At 33.5% G+C, this 22061-nt stretch overlaps 1 protein-coding gene across 2 annotated transcripts in view; it reads left to right on the plus strand.

Moving 5' to 3' along the window:
- The window catches only part of LOC311300456 (oxysterol-binding protein-related protein 7-like), a 161438-nt gene extending 140159 nt beyond the window's left edge, over positions 1 to 21279 (plus strand). For both annotated transcript variants that reach the window (XM_084424733.1, XM_084424732.1), the window contains 4 exons: positions 17947 to 18097; positions 18281 to 18407; positions 19960 to 20082; positions 20363 to 21279. In XM_084424733.1, coding sequence (XP_084280859.1) covers positions 17947 to 18097; positions 18281 to 18407; positions 19960 to 20082; positions 20363 to 20471 — 510 coding nt within the window. In that variant the 3' untranslated portion in view covers positions 20472 to 21279. The remainder of the gene's footprint in view (positions 1 to 17946; positions 18098 to 18280; positions 18408 to 19959; positions 20083 to 20362) is intronic.
- The last annotated feature ends 782 nt before the right edge of the window (positions 21280 to 22061 follow it).

Here is a 22061-nt window from a genome sequence, read left to right on the forward strand (position 1 = left end):
AACTAACTTAGCTATCTTTCTTTCTTTTTAACTAATCTATCTATCTTTCTAACTAACTTATATATCTTTCTTTCTTTCTTTCTTTCTTTCTTGCTTACTTTCTTGCTTTCTTTCTTTCCTCCTTTCTTTCTTTCCTTCTAATCTATCTATCTTTCTAACTAACTTATCTATCTTTCTTTCTTACTAATCTATCTTTCTAACTAACTTATCTATCTTTCTTTCTAACTAATCTATCTTTCTAACTAACTTATCTATCTTTCTTTCTTTTGAACTAATCTATCTATCTTTCTAACTAACTAACTTATCTTTCTTTCTTTCTTTCTTTCTTTCTTTCTTTCTTTCTTTCTTTCTTTCTTTCTTTCTAATCTATCTTTCTAACTAACTTATATATCTTTCTTTCTAACTTATCTATCTATCTTTCTAACTAACTTATCTATCTTTCTTTCTTTCTTTCTTACTAATCTATCTATCTTTCTAACTAACTTATCTATCTTTCTAACTAACTTATCTATCTTTCTTTCTAACTTATCTATCTATCTATCTATCTATCTATCTATCTTTCTTTCTTTCTTTCTTTCTTTCTTTCTTTCTTTCTTTCTTTCTTTCTTTCTTTCTTTCTTTCTTTCCTTCTAATCTATCTAACTAACTTATCTATCTTTCTTTCTAACTAATCTATCTATCTTTCTAACTATATTATCTATCTATCTTTCTTTCTTTCTTACTAATCTATCTATCTTTCTAACTAACTTATATTTCTTTCTTTCTTTCTTTCTTTCTTTCTTTCTTTCTTTCTTTCTTTCTTTCTTTCTTTCTAATCTATCTATCTTTCTAACTAACTTATCTATCTTTCTTTCTTACTAATCTATCTATCTATCTTTCTAACTAACTTATATATCTTTCTTTCTAACTTATCTATCTATCTTTCTAACTTATCTATCTATCTTTCTAACTAACTTATCTATCTATCTTTCTAACTAACTTATCTATCTTTCTTTCTTTCTTACTAATCTATCTTTCTAACTAACTTATCTATCTTTCTTTCTTTCTAACTAATCTATCTATCTTTCTTTCTTTCTTTCTTTCTTTCTTTCTTTCTTTCTTTCTTTCTTTCTTTCTTTCTTTCTTTCTTTCTTTCTTTCTTTCTTTCTTTCTAATCTATCTAACTAACTTATCTATCTTTCTTTCTAACTAATCTATCTATCTTTCTAACTTTCTTTCTTTCCTTCTAATCTATCTTTCTAACTAACTTATCTATCTTTCTTTCTAACTAATCTATCTATCTTTCTAACTATATTATCTATCTATCTTTCTTTCTTTCTTACTAATCTATCTATCTTTCTAACTAACTTATATTTCTTTCTTTCTTTCTTTCTTTCTTTCTTTCTTTCTTTCTTTCTTTCTTTCTTTCTAATCTATCTATCTTTCTAACTAACTTATCTATCTTTCTTTCTTACTAATCTATCTATCTATCTTTCTAACTAACTTATATATCTTTCTTTCTAACTTATCTATCTATCTTTCTAACTTATCTATCTATCTTTCTAACTAACTTATCTATCTATCTTTCTAACTAACTTATCTATCTTTCTTTCTTTCTTACTAATCTATCTTTCTAACTAACTTATCTATCTTTCTTTCTTTCTAACTAATCTATCTATCTTTCTTTCTAACTAATCTATCTATATTTCTAACTAACTTAGCTATCTTTCTTTCTTTTTAACTAATCTATCTATCTTTCTAACTAACTTATATATCTTTCTTTCTAACTTATCTATCTTTCTTTCTAACTAACTTATCTATCTTTCTTTCTTCCTTACTAATCTATCTTTCTAACTAACTTATATATCTTTCTTTCTTTCATTCTTTCTTTCTTTCTTTCTTTCTTTCTTTCTAATCTATCTATCTTTCTAACTAACTTATCTATCTTTCTTTCTTTCTTTCTAATCTATCTATCTTTCTAACTAACTTATCTATCTTTCTTTCTTTCTTTCTTTCTTTCTTTCTTTCTTTCTAATCTATCTATCTTTCTAACTAACTTATATATCTTTCTTTCTTTCTTTCTTTCTTTCTTTCTTTCTTTCTTTCTTTCTTTCTTTCCTTCTAATCTATCTATCTTTCTAACTAACTTATATTTCTTTCTTTCTTTCTTTCTTTCTTTCTTTCTTTCTTTCTTTCTTTCTTTCTTTCTTTCCTTCTAATCTATCTATCTTTCTAACTAACTTATATTTCTTTCTTTCTTTCTTTCTTTCTTTCTTTCTTTCTTTCTTTCTTTCTTTCTTTCTTTCTTTCTTTCTTTCTTTCTTTCTTACTTTCTTTCTTTCCTCTTTTCTTTCTTTCCTTCTAATCTATCTATCTTTCTAACTAACTTATCTATCTTTCTTTCTTACTAATCTATCTTTCTAACTAACTTATCTATCTTTCTTTCTAACTTATCTATCTATCTATCTATCTATCTATCTATCTTTCTTTCTTTCTTTCTTTCTTTCTTTCTTTCTTTCTTTCTTTCTTTCTTTCTTTCTTTCTTTCTTTCTTTCTTTCCTTCTAATCTATCTAACTAACTTATCTATCTTTCTTTCTAACTAATCTATCTATCTTTCTAACTATATTATCTATCTATCTTTCTTTCTTTCTTACTAATCTATCTATCTTTCTAACTAACTTATATTTCTTTCTTTCTTTCTTTCTTTTTTTCTTTCTTTCTTTCTTTCTTTCTTTCTTTCTTTCTTTCTAATCTATCTATCTTTCTAACTAACTTATCTATCTTTCTTTCTTACTAATCTATCTATCTATCTTTCTAACTAACTTATATATCTTTCTTTCTAACTTATCTATCTATCTTTCTAACTTATCTATCTATCTTTCTAACTAACTTATCTATCTATCTTTCTAACTAACTTATCTATCTTTCTTTCTTTCTTACTAATCTATCTTTCTAACTAACTTATCTATCTTTCTTTCTTTCTAACTAATCTATCTATCTTTCTTTCTTTCTTTCTTTCTTTCTTTCTTTCTTTCTTTCTTTCTTTCTTTCTTTCTTTCTTTCTTTCTTTCTTTCTTTCTTTCTTTCTTTCTTTCTTTCCTTCTAATCTATCTAACTAACTTATCTATCTTTCTTTCTAACTAATCTATCTATCTTTCTAACTTTCTTTCTTTCCTTCTAATCTATCTTTCTAACTAACTTATCTATCTTTCTTTCTAACTAATCTATCTATCTTTCTAACTATATTATCTATCTATCTTTCTTTCTTTCTTACTAATCTATCTATCTTTCTAACTAACTTATATTTCTTTCTTTCTTTCTTTCTTTCTTTCTTTCTTTCTTTCTTTCTTTCTTTCTTTCTAATCTATCTATCTTTCTAACTAACTTATCTATCTTTCTTTCTTACTAATCTATCTATCTATCTTTCTAACTAACTTATATATCTTTCTTTCTAACTTATCTATCTATCTTTCTAACTTATCTATCTATCTTTCTAACTAACTTATCTATCTATCTTTCTAACTAACTTATCTATCTTTCTTTCTTTCTTACTAATCTATCTTTCTAACTAACTTATCTATCTTTCTTTCTTTCTAACTAATCTATCTATCTTTCTTTCTAACTAATCTATCTATATTTCTAACTAACTTAGCTATCTTTCTTTCTTTTTAACTAATCTATCTATCTTTCTAACTAACTTATATATCTTTCTTTCTAACTTATCTATCTTTCTTTCTAACTAACTTATCTATCTTTCTTTCTTCCTTACTAATCTATCTTTCTAACTAACTTATATATCTTTCTTTCTTTCATTCTTTCTTTCTTTCTTTCTTTCTTTCTTTCTAATCTATCTATCTTTCTAACTAACTTATCTATCTTTCTTTCTTTCTTTCTAATCTATCTATCTTTCTAACTAACTTATCTATCTTTCTTTCTTTCTTTCTTTCTTTCTTTCTTTCTAATCTATCTATCTTTCTAACTAACTTATATATCTTTCTTTCTTTCTTTCTTTCTTTCTTTCTTTCTTTCTTTCTTTCTTTCCTTCTAATCTATCTATCTTTCTAACTAACTTATATTTCTTTCTTTCTTTCTTTCTTTCTTTCTTTCTTTCTTTCTTTCTTTCTTTCTTTCTTTCTTTCTTTCTTTCTTTCTTTCCTTCTAATCTATCTATCTTTCTAACTAACTTATATTTCTTTCTTTCTTTCTTTCTTTCTTTCTTTCTTTCTTTCTTTCTTTCTTTCTTTCTTTCTTTCTTTCTTTCTTTCTTTCTTTCTTTCTTACTTTCTTTCTTTCCTCTTTTCTTTCTTTCCTTCTAATCTATCTATCTTTCTAACTAACTTATCTATCTTTCTTTCTTACTAATCTATCTTTCTAACTAACTTATCTATCTTTCTTTCTAACTAATCTATCTTTCTTACTAATCTATCTTTTTAACTAACTTATCTATCTTTCTTTCTAACTTATCTATCTATCTATCTATCTATCTATCTATCTATCTATCTATCTATCTTTCTTTCCTTCTAATCTATCTTTCTAACTAACTAATCTATCTATCTTTCTAACTATCTTATCTATCTATTTTTCTTTCTTTCTTACTAATCTATCTATCTTTCTAACTAACTTATATATCTTTCTTTCTAACTTATCTATCTATCTTTCTAACTTATCTATCTATCTTTCTAACTAACTTATCTATCTATCTTTCTAACTAACTTATCTATCTTTCTTTCTTTCTTACTAATCTATCTTTCTAACTAACTTATCTATCTTTCTTTCTTTCTTTCTAACTTATCTATCTTTCTTTCTAACTAATCTATCTATATTTCTAACTAACTTAGCTATCTTTCTTTCTTTTTAACTAATCTATCTATCTTTCTAACTAACTTATATATCTTTCTTTCTTTCTTTCTTTCTTTCTTGCTTACTTTCTTGCTTTCTTTCTTTCCTCCTTTCTTTCTTTCCTTCTAATCTATCTATCTTTCTAACTAACTTATCTATCTTTCTTTCTTACTAATCTATCTTTCTAACTAACTTATCTATCTTTCTTTCTAACTAATCTATCTTTCTTACTAATCTATCTTTCTAACTAACTTATCTATCTTTCTTTCGAACTTATCTATCTATCTATCTATCTATCTATCTATCTATCTATCTATCTATCTATCTATCTATCTATCTATCTATCTATCTATCTATCTATCTTTCTTTCCTTCTAATCTATCTTTCTAACTAACTAATCTATCTATCTTTCTAACTATCTTATCTATCTATTTTTCTTTCTTTCTTACTAATCTATCTATCTTTCTAACTAACTTATATTTCTTTCTTTCTTTCTTTCTTTCTTTCTTTCTTTCTTTCTTTCTTTCTTTCTTTCTTTCTTTCTATCTTTCTAACTAACTTATCTATCTTTCTTTCTTTCTTTCTTACTAATCTATCTATCTATCTTTCTAACTAACTTATATATCTTTCTTTCTAACTTATCTATCTATCTTTCTAACTAACTTTATCTATCTTTCTTTCTTTCTTACTAATCTATCTTTCTAACTAACTTATCTATCTTTCTTTCATTCTAACTAATCTATCTATATTTCTAACTAACTTAGCTATCTTTCTTTCTTTTTAACTAATCTATCTATCTTTCTAACTAACTTATATATCTTTCTTTCTAACTTATCTATCTTTCTTTCTAACTAACTTATCTATCTTTCTTTCTTCCTTACTAATCTATCTTTCTAACTAACTTATATATCTTTCTTTCTTTCTTTCTTTCTTTCTTTCTTTCTTTCTTTCTAATCTATCTATCTTTCTTTCTTACCTATCTATCTTTCTTTCTTACCTATCTATCTTTCTTTCTTACCTATCTATCTTTCTTTCTTACCTATCTATCTTTCTTTCTTACCTATCTATCTTTCTTTCTTACTAATCTATCTATCTTTCTAACTAACTTATCTATCTTTCTTTCTTTCTTACTAATCTATCTTTCTAACTAACTTATCTATCTTTCTTTCTTTCTAACTAATCTATCTATCTTTCTTTCTAACTAATCTATCTATATTTCTAACTAACTTAGCTATCTTTCTTTCTTTTTAAGTAATCTATCTATCTTTCTAACTAACTTATCTATCTTTCTTTCTTTCTTACTAATTTATCAATCTTTCTAACTAACTTATATATCTTTCTTTCTTTCTAACTTCTCTATCTATATATCTATCTTTCTTTCTTTCTTTCTTACTAATCTATCTATCTTTCTAACTAACTTATCTATATTTCTTTCTAACTAATTTATCTATCTTTCTTTCTTAATAATCTATCAATCTTTCTAACTAACTTATATATCTTTCTTTCTTTCTAACTTATCTATCTTTCTTTCCTTCCTTCCTTTCTTTCTTTCTTTCTTTCTTTCTTTCTTTCTTTCTTTCTTTCTTTCTAATCTATCTATCTATCTTTCTAACTAACTTATCTATCTTTCTTTCTTTCTTACTAATCTATCTATCTTTCTAACTAACTTATATATCTTTCTTTCTAACTTATCGATCTATCTTTCTAACTAACTTATATATCTTTCTTTCTAACTTATCTATCTTTCTTTCTAACTAACTTATCTATCTTTCTTTCTTCCTTACTAATCTATCTTTCTAACTAACTTATATATCTTTCTTTCTTTCTAACTTATCTATCTTTCTTTCTTTCTTTCTTTCTTTCTTTCTTTCTTTCTTTCTTTCTTTCTTTCTTTCTTTCTTTCTTTCTTTCTTTCCTTCCTTCTAATCTATCTATCTTTCTAACTAACATATATCTTTCTTTCTAACTTATCTATCTATCTATCTTTCTAACTAACTTATCTATCTTTCTTTCTCACTAATCTATCTTTCTAACTAACTTATCTATCTTTCTTTCTTTCTAACTAATCTATCTATCTTTCTTTCTAACTAATCTATCTATATTTCTAACTAACTTAGCTATCTTTCTTTCTTTTTAACTTATCTATCTTTCTAACTAACTTGTCTATCTTTCTTTCTTTCTTACTAATCTGTCAATCTTTCTAACTAACTTATATATCTTTCTTTCTTTCTAACTTATCTATCTATATATCTTTCTTTCTTTCTTTCTTTCTTTCTTTCTTTCTTTCTTTCTTTCTTTCCTTCTAATCTATCTATCTTTCTAACTAACTTATCTATCTTTCTTTCTTTCTTACTAATCTTTCTTTCTATCTTTCTTTCTTTCTTTCTTTCTAATCTATCTATCTTTCTAACTAACTTATCTATCTTTCTTTCTTTCTTACTAATCTATCTATCTTTCTAACTAACTTATATATCTTTCTAACTTATCTATCTTTCTTTCTTTCTTACTAATCTATCTTTCTAACTAACTTATCTATCTTTCTTTCTTTCTAACTAATCTTTCTTTCTTTCTAATCTATCTCTTTCTAACTAACTTATCTTTCTTTCTTTCTTACTAACTAATCTATCTATCTTTCGAACTATCTTATCTATCTTTCTTTCTAATCTATCTCTTTCTAACTAACTTATCTTTCTTTCTTTCTTACTAACTAATCTATCTATCTTTCGAACTATCTTATCTATCTTTCTTTCTAACTAACTTATCTATCTTTCTTTCTTTCTTACTAATCTATCAATCTTTCTAACTAACTTATATATCTTTCTTTCTTTCTAACTTATCTATCTTTCTTTCTTTCTTTCTTTCTTTCCTTCTAATCTATCTATCTTTCTAACTAACTTATCTATCTATCTGTCTTTCTTTCTTACTAATCTATCTATCTTTCTAACTAACTAATCTATCTTTATTTCTAACTAATCTATCTATCTTTCTTTCTTACTAATCTATCTTTCTAACTAACTTATCTATCTTTCTTTCTTTTTAACTAATCTATCTATCTTTCTAACTAACTTTATCTAATCAAATAAGCTGCTGCTGCACGGCCCAAAGGGCGGAGCCTCACAAGCTCGCGCTCAGAGCTCAGAGCCAGGACAATCTCATCTGATAATATCAGAACAGAAACTCTCAGTTGCGGTGTTCATTTCGACTTGGAGTCGGACAATAATGCCTACAGAGCCAGAGAATATATGCTGTATGGAGATAGAACAGGTATAGTTTAGTTTAATTATGGTTATAACTTATTTGTCATCTGCTTTTATCCACTATTAATACAAGCCTGCTGTAGCAGACCCTGTCTGAATGATGACCAAAATATACTGATGAGTTCAATTAAGTTTATTGTACATCACACAAAAGATGAAGCGTTAGTTTTATTCCAGAGAATTACAGTAAGAGCTGAATAAACACAGTATAAGAAGTGAGCATTAAAGTCTTATCCATAAACTCTCTCTCTCTCTCCATTTCATTATCATGGAACATGCACAGCGAAGTACACAAAACACTCGTTACAACTAACAGTAAACAAATATATACACACCTTTTCAGTGGGTGCTTAATAAACTGGTAAACCTTATATCCGTAAAACGACTCCATGAGCTGTCATAAAGTACGCGCTCTCACTTTAATTTCTGCCGTGGTCAGTAACGTTAGTCCTGTCGCTCTGAAGACCGTAAGCTGGATCACAAACAGTACAGATCCATCCTCAAGTAACAACGAGAGTAAATGAAGACTGCCATGTTCATTCTTACATCCAACAACAAAACACCTCAATCGCTTAGGAGACATTCTTGTCTACAGCTGCTCAAGCGTCGAAACACTGGCGGACTGTGTCCAGCTCACTCAGGGCAGGTCTATGCTCAAACTGTAGTGTCAATCAACAGTCGTGGGAGGGGCCTGTGCAAAGTGACGTCACATTGCCCCGAATCTGAGAACAGCTTGTTCTGAGACAGTGCTTATGATTTATGGGGATTATAAAAAAAGCACTGGGTGGATTTTTATCATTATAGGGTGGTTGTGTAGTACACACACTGCCAACACACATTTATGTTCAAACACCATGTAAAAGTGAATTTTGCATAATAGGTGCCCTTTAAAAAATGTCTATTGAGGCAACAAGATTTATTCAAGAAAGCAAAGAAAGAGAATGAAGCAGCAGTCGAAGCTAGTTACGTGGTGAGAGAGATGATTGCGAAGGCCGGTAAGCCGTTCAAGGAAGGAGTTCATCAAAAAGTGCATGTTACTAGCTGCAAGTAAAGTCTGTCCAGAAAAGAAGGGTCAGTTTAGCAACATCAGCCTTTCAGCTAACACAGTGGCAGAGCACATTTCTGACCTGTCAGAAAACATATGATCAACTGCGTGAGAAAGCCAAACGTTTTTGTGCATACTCAGTCGCTCTTGATGAGAGCACAGACAACACTGTAGTCCGCAGTACATGTCCGTGGTGTTGACGACAATTTTGAAGTGATCGAGGAGTTGCTTGCTGTGATTCCAATGCATGGTCAGACCACCGCTCAGGAGATATTCCGCCAGCTGTGTGGTGCTATTGAGGATGCAGGTTTGCCATGGAAGAGGTTTGCTGGAATAACGACCGACGGAATGACAGGAAGGAAAAATGGACTGGTGGCACTTGTTCAAAGAAAACTGGAAGAGGAGAATGTGGAGGAGGCCATTGCTCTGCACTGCATTATCCATCAGCAGGGCCTTTGAGGCAAATCCCTGAGGTTTGACAATGTGATGTCTGTTGTTGTGAAATGTATCAACCATATCAGATCTAGGGGCTTAAAGCACCGGCAGTTCCGTGCCTTTTTGGACGAAATAGTCAGAATATGTGCTCTACTTCACAGAGGTACATTAGCTCAGTAGGGGAAACGTCTTGAAGAGGTTTTTTGAGTTGAGAGCAGAAGTGAAAGCCTTCATAAAGAAGGATGGGATGGCTGTTCCTGTGTTAAGTGATCCCAAATGGCTCATGGACTTAGCTTTTCTTATTGACATCACACAGGAGCTGAATGTACTGAACAGGAAGTTACAAGGCCAGGGGCAGCTTGTGAGTGCTGCCTATGACAATGTGAGGGCATTCTCCACAAAACTTGTGTTATGGAAAGCCCAGCTCTCTCAGACAAACCTCTGCCATTTTCCAGCATGCAAGGCACTCATGGATGTGGGCATACCATTCAGTGGTGAGAAGTATGCTGATGCCATTATGAAGCTACAGGAGGAATTTGATCGCAGGTTTGCGGACTTCAAGACGCACAGAGCCACTTTTCAAAATTTTCCTGACCCCTTATTCTCCTCTACTTCAAATGGAGCTCACTGACCTGTAGTGCAATTCTGAACTCAAAGCCAAGTTCAGGGAGGTGAGTGAAAACGCAGACAAGCTTGGACATTTTTTGAGAGAATTGCCACCCACCTTCCCTGAGCTCTCCAGGATGTTCAAGCGGACCATGTGCATTTTTGGGAGCACAACTTCAATAAGTCAAAGTACAGGTCCAGACTTGCTGATGAGCATCTTCAAGCCACACTGAGGGTTTCAACTGTTTCCTCCCTCAAGCCAATTTTGTCTCAGCTGTGTGAGAGGAAGCGTTGCCAGGTCTCTGGCAGCAAGGAGTAGGCAAGAGAAGCCTATGTTCTGAAGAACCGTTCATGTTCAGAAGGAAAGTTCATGTTCAGAAGGACAGTTCATGTTGTAACGAGTTAGCTCAAAGGGGAAATATTAATAACTTGTTATGATTAATTAATATTTGAGTCAGTTAATTGAATTAACGTGATGTAGCTAAATTATTATTATTACAATCAATTAATCAGTTCGTCCAATGAACTCTTTTGATTATTCATTTATTCTAAGAAAAGCGTATCTTTCGTGGCCACCGAAAAATAATAATTTCTTAGCATGTACAGCGCTTGGAGCATGTAACAAGATCAAGATCGTAAAATAGACTTTGTTGCAAGCAGAGAATCAGAACCAAATACATATTGTGCACAAGTTTTATTAACTAAATCACAAATGTACCTAAACTAAACAAACATACATACATACATGCATAGGTAAAATGGTGAGTGATATGGAACCGGAAGCAGGAAATGGAACTATGGAAAAGATCCATTTAACTATGAAAAGAACCATCAGCTTATCATTTTCAGAGCACCTCATTAAATTGATACTTTCATAGTCTGTGCAGTGGACCCAGTTCTTGAAGTGATTGAAAATTGAAGTTGTTGATGGTTCCGTGAGTGTCAAATGTTGAAGTTGCAATCGTTTTCTTCTCCGCTGGATGAAGATATGATGAACTTGCATGGCTAGTTCGACTCTGTTCTCATGGCTGGAGAGCAGATCGTGACCTGCCGGCCCTGGGCCGGAAAGGACACGCAGAGCAAATGGTGGGAGTTGCTATGGACGACTTCTGCATTGAATGAAGACGTTGAACTCCTGAGGTTGTCCTTGATTCTGTTGTGGTTGAGAGAGTCCTCTCCCTCCTGAATGAGCACATGGCTGGTTGTGAGTCGAGGCCTGCTGCCCTGGGGCCTGCTGAGGCCACGCTGGACAGCACGGCACCCTGAACGTACCGAGAAGGCCAAGAGTTGATCGTTGCCCATTCAGTGATGGTAAGGTTGCAGTTTTCTTCTGAGTTGGATTGAAGAAAATACAGTCTGACTCCTTTGGGAGAGTGAAAGCATAGCAGGCGGTGGTCATGGCCTGCCGGGGCCCTTGGTCCCCACAGACATCAACCTGAAGAAGCAGCAGTAGAGAGCCAGAAGAAGAGAGAGCAGCGTCACTGTGAATTTGTCTCTAATAAAGCATGAGAAAGGCCCCACCTCTCCGGGTTTGCTTGACCAATGAGAAGGGTGGAATTTCCAAGCGGAAAAATTCCTCTGTGGTTGATTTATGAATCTTTGTTTTAAGCGTGCTCATTTGCATATGCAGCTGGATTGGTTTCTGATGAAGAAACTAAGAAAGATTCTTGTAATACTAATATGTTGTGCAGCTATCGGCATATCATGTACACAATCATTTTGATCTTCAAAGTACCAATTTATAGAGACCAAACATGGTATAGGTGAATATAGCAGCACCTGCTGCTGCATACTGACTTGGCTCATCATTATTATCACAGACTACTTTGTTCCACACCAGTTTCCATAACCTCTTTACTTTTATCAGATTCTGATTTGTCAAGGCTAAAAATCCATTTTGTTACATTAAAATAGAATGCATTAATTTGTGTCAATTTAGGTTGAAACCAGCTTCTCATATCTTTAATTTTGACCTCTAAAGAAATATTAATAATCAATCATAACTTTATTTGAATATTTGGATCAGTTAATATAATTAACTTAATGTTGTAAAATTAATATTACAATCAATTAACCTGTTTGTCCTGTGAACACTCAGTGTTAATTGTTTGTTCATTCTAAGAAATGTACATTTCCGGGGTATGGGAAATGTCTTTCTTACTTTACAGTACTACTAAGAGCAAGTAGTCAAAATCTGCATGATTAGTGACTCCAGTATACAGTGGGTACGGAAAGTATTCAGACCCCCTTAAATTTTTCACTCTTTGTTATATTGCAGCCATTTGCTAAAATCATTTAAGTTCTTTTTTTTTCTTTCTCATTATTGTACACACAGCACCCCATATTGACAGAAAAACACAGAATTGTTGACATTTTTGCACATTTATTAAAAAAGAAAAACTGAAATATCACATGGTCCTAAGTATTCAGACCCTTTGCTCAGTATTTAGTAGAAGCACCCTTTTGATCTAATACAGCCATGAGTCTTTTTGGGAAAGATGCAACAAGTTTTTCACACCTGGATTTGGGTATCCTCTGCCATTCCTCCTTGCAGATCCTCTCCAGTTCTGTCAGGTTGGATGGTAAACGTTGGTGGACAGCCATTTTCAGGTCTCTCCAGAGATGCTCAATTGGGTTTAAGTCAGGGCTCTGGCTGGGCCATTCAAGAACAGTCACGGAGTTGTTGTGAAGCCACTCCTTCGTTATTTTAGCTGTGTGCTTAGGGTCATTGTCTTGTTGGAAGGTGAACCTTCGGCCCAGTCTGAGGTCCAGAGCACTCTGGAGAAGGTTTTCGTCCAGGATATCCCTGTACTTGGCCGCATTCATCTTTCCCTCGATTGCAACCAGTCGTCCTGTCCCTGCAGCTGAAAAACACCCCCACAGCATGATGCTGCCACCACCATGCTTCACTGTTGAGACTGTATTGGACAGGTGATGAGCAGTGCCTGGTTTTATCCACACATACCGCTTAGAATTAAGGCCAAAAAGTTCTATCTTGGTCTCATCAGACCAGAGAATCTTATTTATCACCATCTTGGAGTCCTTCAGGTGTGCTTTCATGTGTCTTGCACTGAGGGAGAGGCTTCCGTCGGGCCACTCTGCCATAAAGCCCCGACTGGTGGATGGCTGCAGTGATGGTTGACTTACTACAACTTTCTCCCATCTCCCGACTGCATCTCTGGAGCTCAGCCACAGTGATCTTTGGGTTCTTCTTTACCTCTCTCACCAAGGCTCTTCTCCCCCGATAGCTCAGTTTGGCCGGACGGCCAGCTCTAGGAAGGGTTCTGGTCGTCCCAAACGTCTTCCATTTAAGGATTATGGAGGCCACTGTGCTCTTAGGAACCTTAAGTGCTGCAGAATTTTTTTTGTAACCTTGGCCAGATCTGTGCCTTGCCACAATTCTGTCTCTGTGCTCTTCAGGCAGTTCCTTTGACCTCATGATTCTCATTTGCTCTGACATGCACTGTGAGCTGTAAGGTCTTATATAGACAGGTGTGTGGCTTTCCTAATCAAGTCCAATCAGTATAATCAAACACAGCTGGACTCAAATGAAGGTGTAGAACCATCTCAACACTCTAAAAACTAATTCAGAGGACCTTTAGTCATTACTTAAATATATATATTGTTGTGAAATAAAAAATCAAGTTCTGAGATGCTGTTAGACTTTTTACTTGTAATTGTTATTTTATTGAGCTGGGATGACACACAAATTATACCTATTGATTCAATATACTATCATGACTTGTCAGAGTTTAACATTTTCAGTTAATCAAAAATTTATTTAATTTTAAGTTCTGTTAATGTAAAAAACTATTTGATGACGTGTAAACGGTCCACAGTTTCCTTGCGCATGTTTAAGGCCAGACAAGTGTGGCCACAGCTGAAACTCGCTGAAGCGTAATGTGGTGAATGGTAAGTAATTTTATGCTTACACATATTCGCATTCGCTCAGGATTCTGTTGGTGATAGCCTACTGTAACCGAATACCGAAATCTGGAAGTCCTTACTCTGAAATTTGAGCAGTGCTGTTGATAGTATAAGTTAGTCGTGCCGAGGTAAAGTTAGCTAGTAGCTGTAGCCTGTCACTGATTGAGTATAGCTAACCTTACACTATTTGTTCAGATACTTTGCTCAAAACAAGTCGGAGTTATGTTGGGCCCTATGAATTCCGTTTTAGTTTTCCAAATTTCGTTTTTATTGTTTACAATTGTGACAGGCGCCCTTGCATGTTACTGAGAGAACGAGCAGAGAGAGAGAGAGACCCTCCTCCGGCCGCGCGCGCGCATTCTCACAGTCTTCAAACTGTCTTGCTCTCCCTCCCTCCCTCGCGCATATTAACGTTAATCAAAATTGATATTACCATCAAAATCAATAGAGAATTGACACGATGGTAATAGGTCGGAAGACCGAAGTTTCACGTTAAGCATTCAGAGATTTTTTTTTTTCCTAAGTTACCGCTGGGTGTAAATTGTACTAAAATAACGTTGCCTTATCTTGTGGAAATGTTTTCTGTGTTCAAACTTCACAGAGGCAATTTATGAGATCAATGTAGATCGGAGGAGAACAAAAAACCAATGACAGACCAATGACAGTGTAGTGACCATACATTTCAATTGAATGTTTGATTTGAAGTGATAAGTACACAGGTTGATTTCTAAGAAAATGTATGCTTTACGTTGTATTAGAAAGGACATGGTAATACAGTTCATTTAAATGTTTTGAAAGGGAAATATATTAAAAGATGAATGTTACATGTATGTTTAAAAGAGTAGCCTAATCAGCTTCAAATCAAAAGGGCTCAACTTAACTCTTGCAGAGATCAACTTAATTATTAAGTTCATGTTACTTAGAAATGTGTTTTATTGTGGCCAAAAAACTGCTTCACCTAACTTAAAACATTATGTTGGATCAACTTAATTACTTGCATTCATGTTGAAAATTATTAAGTTCATGTTACTTAGAAATGCGTTTTATTGTGGCCCCAAAAAAGTAATTCACCGTACTCAAAACATCGCTTTGAATTAATGTAATTCTGCCAGTAGTCTTAACATAAAAATTCTAGTGGAAAACGTTAACATATTTTTTTTTGTTGACCCAATGTTTTATTTTTTAGAGTGAAGGATGATCAGAAGAAATGGACAGCACCTGAGTTAAATATGAGTGTCACAGCAAAGGGTCTGAATACTTAGGACCATGTGATATTTCAGTTTTTCTTTTTTAATAAATGTGCAAAAATGTCAGCAATTCTGTATTTTTCTGTGAATGTGGGGTGCTGTGTGTACAATAAAAAAAAAAAAAAAAACTTAAATGATTTTAGCAAATGGCTGCAATATAACAAAGAGTGAAAAATTTAAGGGGGGTCTGAAAACTTTCCGTACCCACTGTATATGAGCTTGAAATACGTACAACTTTATGTGTGACATGAAAAAGACTTTTATTAACTAGACTAAACACTTAAACTACTCTAACATACATACATGCATGCATACAGTTTACCAAGGAAAAGAAAGCTGAAGCAGAATACAGGAAAGCAAGAAATTCTAGCATTGTTTGAAATTCTGCAGATCAACAGTAAGGTAAGAATACTTAATGTATCAAATAATGAGACTAAGTTTGATACTTTCATGTCTCGCCCATTTGAATTAAACTGTCCTGATGCAATTTGTTGAGGCTCCAGTTGATCTTTGCTGATGTTGTCTTGATGAGAGAGAGTCAGAGGATCTTTGGTGAATGGAAAGACAAGGCCGCAGCCTGGCACAAGCTTGGTGGTCCTTAGAAAACTTCTAGTTCAGCATTATCTTAACATCAGGATTTCAGAAAGGGACTAAGAGGCGTGATCTTGTGATCAGTAGTTTTTAAAGCGTGAGCCAATAAGAAGTTGTTCCCTCTGGAGGGAATATCTTTACAACCTTTTGTTCAAACAGGCCTTTGAACATGTAATTTGATTTGGTGTTTAACAAAAGAATCTTAAAGATTCTTATAATACACAAAGTTAGCAAAAATGTAATGTAAATTAACAAATGGGGTACGAAGATTGGAGTTTATAGAGACTAAACATGCTACACATATGATTTTGGTTAACCAGTGTATGCAAGTCTGAAACATTCATCCAAAAGAGTTTAAAAGAGAGAATGAATTCATAGGCCAAACCACATAAAAAGAAAATCATGAGATGGGAAAATTAGATACATGTTTATACATTTCTCAAGTGGATATATATAGAATATATAGGATTAAAAGGGTGTATTTCTCCTCCGCAAGAATTAAGTGAGTCACAACTCTATGCAAATTCCTTTTGGGGTCATAAAAAGTCTTATCAGTATTAATGTGTTCTGTAACAGGACACCGGGTTCTGTGTGTTAGCTTCATTTGGGATGTTCATTTTGGGGGAAGTTTAATAGGCATTTGTTGGGAGAGTGAGTTTGCTGTATTATTCATTAAATAAAATGAATAATTTGTGCGTGTCTCAATGGTCCAGATGCTACATGTGTGACAGTTTGCCGGCTCTGAGCGCGCATTCGAAACATCTCTTCTTTGAAATCTTTATCGGGTAAACCAGTGTTTAAATCAGTGTCCGAATCAGCCATTCTTGCTGGCTGTTTAATTATCTTCGCACATAAATCAAAAGTTCATATTTCTTGTCCGTAATTTAGGCCTAATTTACATGTAAACTTAAGGGTTTCTAACGGAACATTCATATGCTTGTTCGTTCATTTTACCACAACACTTCAGCTGATAACCACATTGCTTTAAAGGAGAACTCTGCAACTCTAGCGAACTCTAGTCACTTCTTCGCTGATTTTCCCTTTTGTTGTCGCATGTTTTCCCCACGAGCTCCCCCTACAGCTGTGGGGGGGCGTATATTTCACAACACAGTCGTAAAAAACTCACTTGCGGCGGCCTCCTCCCCCTCTCTATCGCTGCTCATGTGCGTTTGTTTTGATCGGAGCAAGCCAACTGTATCGTGTGGAGCTATGTCTACCGAGGTGGGTAATCTGGTAATACATCATACATGCGTGGGTGTTTATGTCGAATTGCCGTAAAGCAATTTGTTTCGCGCTCATTCTCGTTCTAGTTCTCGCTTCTCACGAGACTTCCAATTTCTATCTTGCCGGGACGGTAGTCCCCAAGTTGCAAGGTTGGTTTTCCGCCTGGGAACGCTGAGGGGAGCGGGGAAAGTCACCAATATCACCAGAACAGGTTGTTTAACCATCCAAATGATTTCTAGACCGTTTTATTAAGTTAAAAAAGTTACCAAGTTCTCCTTTAAAGACACATAGCTATACCTTCGTATACCTTCCTCGAGACAGACTGGAGCTTCCTCTTGAGTCATGATCAATCAACACTCTGACTCGTCAATGGTAAAGCTTCTCCTAAAATGTATTTGCAAAAAACGTGCAAAACTGGCTAAATAAACTTGAAAGACAAAGTCCATGAGATCGTTAGTTCTTTTGAGTGTGCAAGCAGTCAATGATTGTTTCTGCTTGCTCCCCACCGTCAAATTGGTCTGTACTGCTTCATTAACTTACCATTTGGAGCACAAACTCATATCAACAAATAATTGTTAAATAAAAATACATTTGAATAAAGAAATAAAATTTAAGGAAAGTTAAATATAATATTTAAATTAGATTTAGACACCATAAACAAATAAATATATGTTCTTACAGGCACTGTAAAACCAATAAACATTCGGTGTACAATTAAGACCAGATTGCCAGTTTCAAGTAAAATTGTCAGACATGTGTATATAATAACTCTAATATTATTTCTTGTTTGTCCAGTCACGTTATTGGGGTGAAGATAGCGGCAAGAATGAAGTACAGGGCACCGTTCTCGGCCGTGCTGGCAGAGTGCTACACCGCTTCGGGGGATCATGGCATGAAGGCATTTTCTGTGATACCTTTCCCAACCCACAATGCATCTGGAAGCCCAGTGAGTGACCATGCATGGCCATGCAGGTCATGACATACATTTTACAGTTTTATTGCAATCTAGTTTTATTAGAACCTGATTAACTTTTAGTTCTGCTGTAAAAGATTTGTTTTAACATGTCAAACTGCACACATTATATTGTTTAGTTGAATGTTAAGAGATTGTCTATATCATAATTCACAGATCCTCAACCAGATGATTACTTTGACTACTTTGGCTTCTCCCAGTATGCCAGAGAGCTCAATGAACTGACCCCTGATATAAAGGATAAATTGCCTCCAACAGACTCTCGCTTCCGTCCAGACCAAAGGTATGTGGTCTGTAATTAGAGAGAAAACAATCTTTTTGACCTTTTGAACTGTAATTTATACTATACATATGGCCAAAACAAAACCCATTGATTCCGCTTTAGTTTCACAGGTTTTCTACAAAAAATACTAATGTTTTAAACAGGCAGGGAGAAGAGAGGACAATGAACCAAGGGAACTGAGGGCATTATATACACACAATGTGTAACTAAAGTTACAAGTGAACATATTCAGTAACCGTGGAAACAACCAAAATACAAGAACAAAAGAAAATGGAAACTAAGACTAAGGGAAACAGGAGCATAGCATAGTAGGGAGCATAGGTAGTTCTCAATCAGAAGACTGCATACTAGTAATGCAGAGTTCACATAGCACGATTTTAGCCCTGATTTTCACTCGCCGACAGATTTTGCGAAATCGCCAACAAATGCCCAAAATAGCTCGTTCATGCGAATGACAATCACGCAGTGTGCATTATGAAAGACACGATCTGAGAGAATCAATGATGCGTCGCCAACCCCAATGAGATATTTGGCATGCTAAATATCTGGACCTGTCTGCGAAAATCCTTCTGCCTGGAAATTACATCAGCGATGACCTACAACCAATGCGAGAGCAAGATAATAGGCAGCGGGAAGTTCGGGGAGGAGTTATAGACCTAAATATCAGCAAACATGGCTTCAGTTCCCGAAAAGGCTCCTTCATGGTCTATTTGGATCCAAGAAATGGAGGAAAGTTTTGTCGAACTTTGGCAGGAGCACCAATGTCTATTTGATTTTTCCATTCCATTCCAAATGTTTCTATTCCAGTCTCGTAATCTTGCATTATGTCTTATCACTTCTCGCGCGTGTTTGTCTGGTCCGCAAACTAAGTTTCCCAGATAGTCGTGCAATGTGAAAAGAACAGTGATCTGATGACTTTAAAAAAAATTGTGTAATGTGAACTCGGCACAACTCAGTGTATGGCAAGCCGTTTTAGCTTAAATTTTACCCAGAGTTACTCGTCGTAATTGCATTTTTACTAGTAAGAATTCAATTAGAGAGCTCTACAATTCAATTCTTACTAGTAGCAATTACAATTAGAGAGCTCTCTAATTCAATTATTACTAGTAAAAATTACAATTAGAGAGCTCTCTAATTCAATTATTACTAGTAAGAATTACAATTACAGAGCTCTCTAATTCAATTCTTACTAGTAACAATTCCAATTAGAGAGCTCTACAAATGAATTTTTACTAGTCATATGTCTCCATTGACTTCCATTCATTTTTAATTACGGAGCTCTACAATTGAATTATTACTAGTAACAATTACAATTAGAGAGCTCTCTAATTAAAGTATTACTAGTAAGAATGCAATTGCAGAGCTCTAAAGAGCTCAGAGATATAAAATAAAATAAAATAAAATAAAAGACTTGATCTATTTTACTTTGTAATTTAATTAAAAAAGTTTCACTTTCATATATTCTAGATTCATTAGACAAAGTTTTTTTTTTTTACTTTTCCTCAATATAATTTTTTTTAGATGCACCTGTAAATGTATATTTTCCTTGCAGACTTCTTGAACAGGGTAAAGTGGTGGAAGCTGATAAATGTAAGGATGAAATGGAGGAGAAACAGCGTGACCGACGCAAGGCAATGGCCAAAAGGGGTGAAGAGCATGTTCCGCGTTTCTTTATGTGAGTCTCAATATTTATCCCATATTAAGTTTTTTTTGTTCTAAACTCTCTCCTGGTAAAATATACTGCGATTTATTAATACTAAGGTTTATAATTATGTCAGAGGATCGCATAATATATTAATGGAATATTTAGCAGATAATATAATTTTTTTTTAAATAGCCATGAACTTCTGCATATTCAGAATGAATCAACACAGATGATTCATCAACTAAATACATTCAGGTGTAATTGTAAATGCCTTAATTAAAACAATGAACAAATATTTCTCTTTCATCAGAAAAACCCTAGATCACGCTGGAAGAGAGGTATGGGTGACAAATGGCACTTACTGGAAGATTCGAGAAAATCCAGGATTTGCCAGCACTGGAAATCTGGAATTGTGGTAGTGATGATATTGGTGAAGTCCTGCGATTTTTGTCCTCCCAGTATTCTGTTAACAAAACTCATTAATTTTGGCATAACATTAAGTTTAGTGTATGCATATAATTATATTTTATGTAACACTTGTGAATTTTAAGACAGACTTTGTTCAAAGACAATGTAGGAATGGAGTTTTCGTGCCTTTTAATCTAAAGTATGATATTCCTCAAGCCATACATTCCTCCTTTTTACTGATGATTTAAAAATAGGATTGTGTCAATCAAAAATATTTTCCATGTTATGTGTAAGGAATATATGTCATAAAAATATAGTTATTTCTTTCTTGCTTTTTTTTTTTAAAGAAGTCTGATTTTTTTTTTTTTTTTTTATTATTATTATTTATTTTTTTATTGAAAAATAAGGTCTAATGCCAAGGAGTATGATATACATAATAGTGGGATTAATTCTTCCCAGACAGTAATGGACTTTGGCATGTTACACTTAACATGTACTGATTATGTATTAATGTATTGATCTTAGCTAACTATAGTGATTTAATCCAGAATGTTTTAAGTTTTCTATTTCAATAGACCTGTATGTGTAAATAATGCATGTCTATACTGTATGCTTTTTTAACTAATAGATTTAAATGTCTGATATAGAAAATGTTGTACGATATCTCTGTATAAAATACTTTGTTTCTGTAATTGCTCAATGTAGTTAACAATGAAACAATGTTTCTTTTTGGATTTTTCAATTAAACCTACTGAAAATAGTTTGGTGAGAAGTGTAATTGAGTTATGTGAAATTTCTTGTATAAATGAATTTCCAATCAGATGAGACTTGAATGACTATTCAATTTGAACTAGTTTGCACTGTATATGCTATCCAAAGGAGCATTTAAGCTTGCCATTTTCAGAGGTAGATGATGTGATGTCAACAACCTAATAATGTCTCAGGTTACGTATGTAACCCTGGTTCCCTGAAGGGAACAGGATGCAGCCTCTCGTTCCCTTCAGGAAACCAGGGTTCCTATTCAGTCAGCCATGTACGTTACGTCGGATTGACGTCATGGGGTCTTGCCTGGGCCCAATCACCTCCAAGTAGTAACTATACGAGCCGATGGACATTGGCCAGTCAGATTTGAATGCCGAGTCACACACACGGACATATGGGTATACTGTATATATATGTATGTATGTATGTATGTATGTGTGTGTATGTATATTAGGGCTGTAATCTCCCAGTCAATTAGTCGATTATTTGGTCGTTACGTTCTGGCTCGACCAAAATTCTGATTGGTCGATTTTTTGAGTTTTGCCCCGTTCATTTCATCAGGAGGAAAGCACTAATTGCTAATGGGGGTGTTTTCAGAGCACCCCTGTTTCACAGGTAACAGTCTGTCTTCAGAACACCCCCCTTGTTTTCACATCTTTTGGATTAGCCCAACCCACTAGAGAAGAGAGACAGATTGAAGAAAGTAGGCTACAGAAGGTTTGCTGAATATTATTATTTTATTAAAGTGGACGTGCCGTTTGTTTAAGAGTAAAAGCTTTAAGTTAATAGTATATTCGTGTCTCAGCCGCGAAGTTGAGCTCCTATGTTCAGCCTCGCTC

The sequence above is a fragment of the Rutilus rutilus genome (assembly GCF_951802725.1).
Source record: "Rutilus rutilus genome assembly, chromosome: 11".
NCBI classification, from domain to species: Eukaryota; Metazoa; Chordata; class Actinopteri; order Cypriniformes; family Leuciscidae; genus Rutilus; species Rutilus rutilus.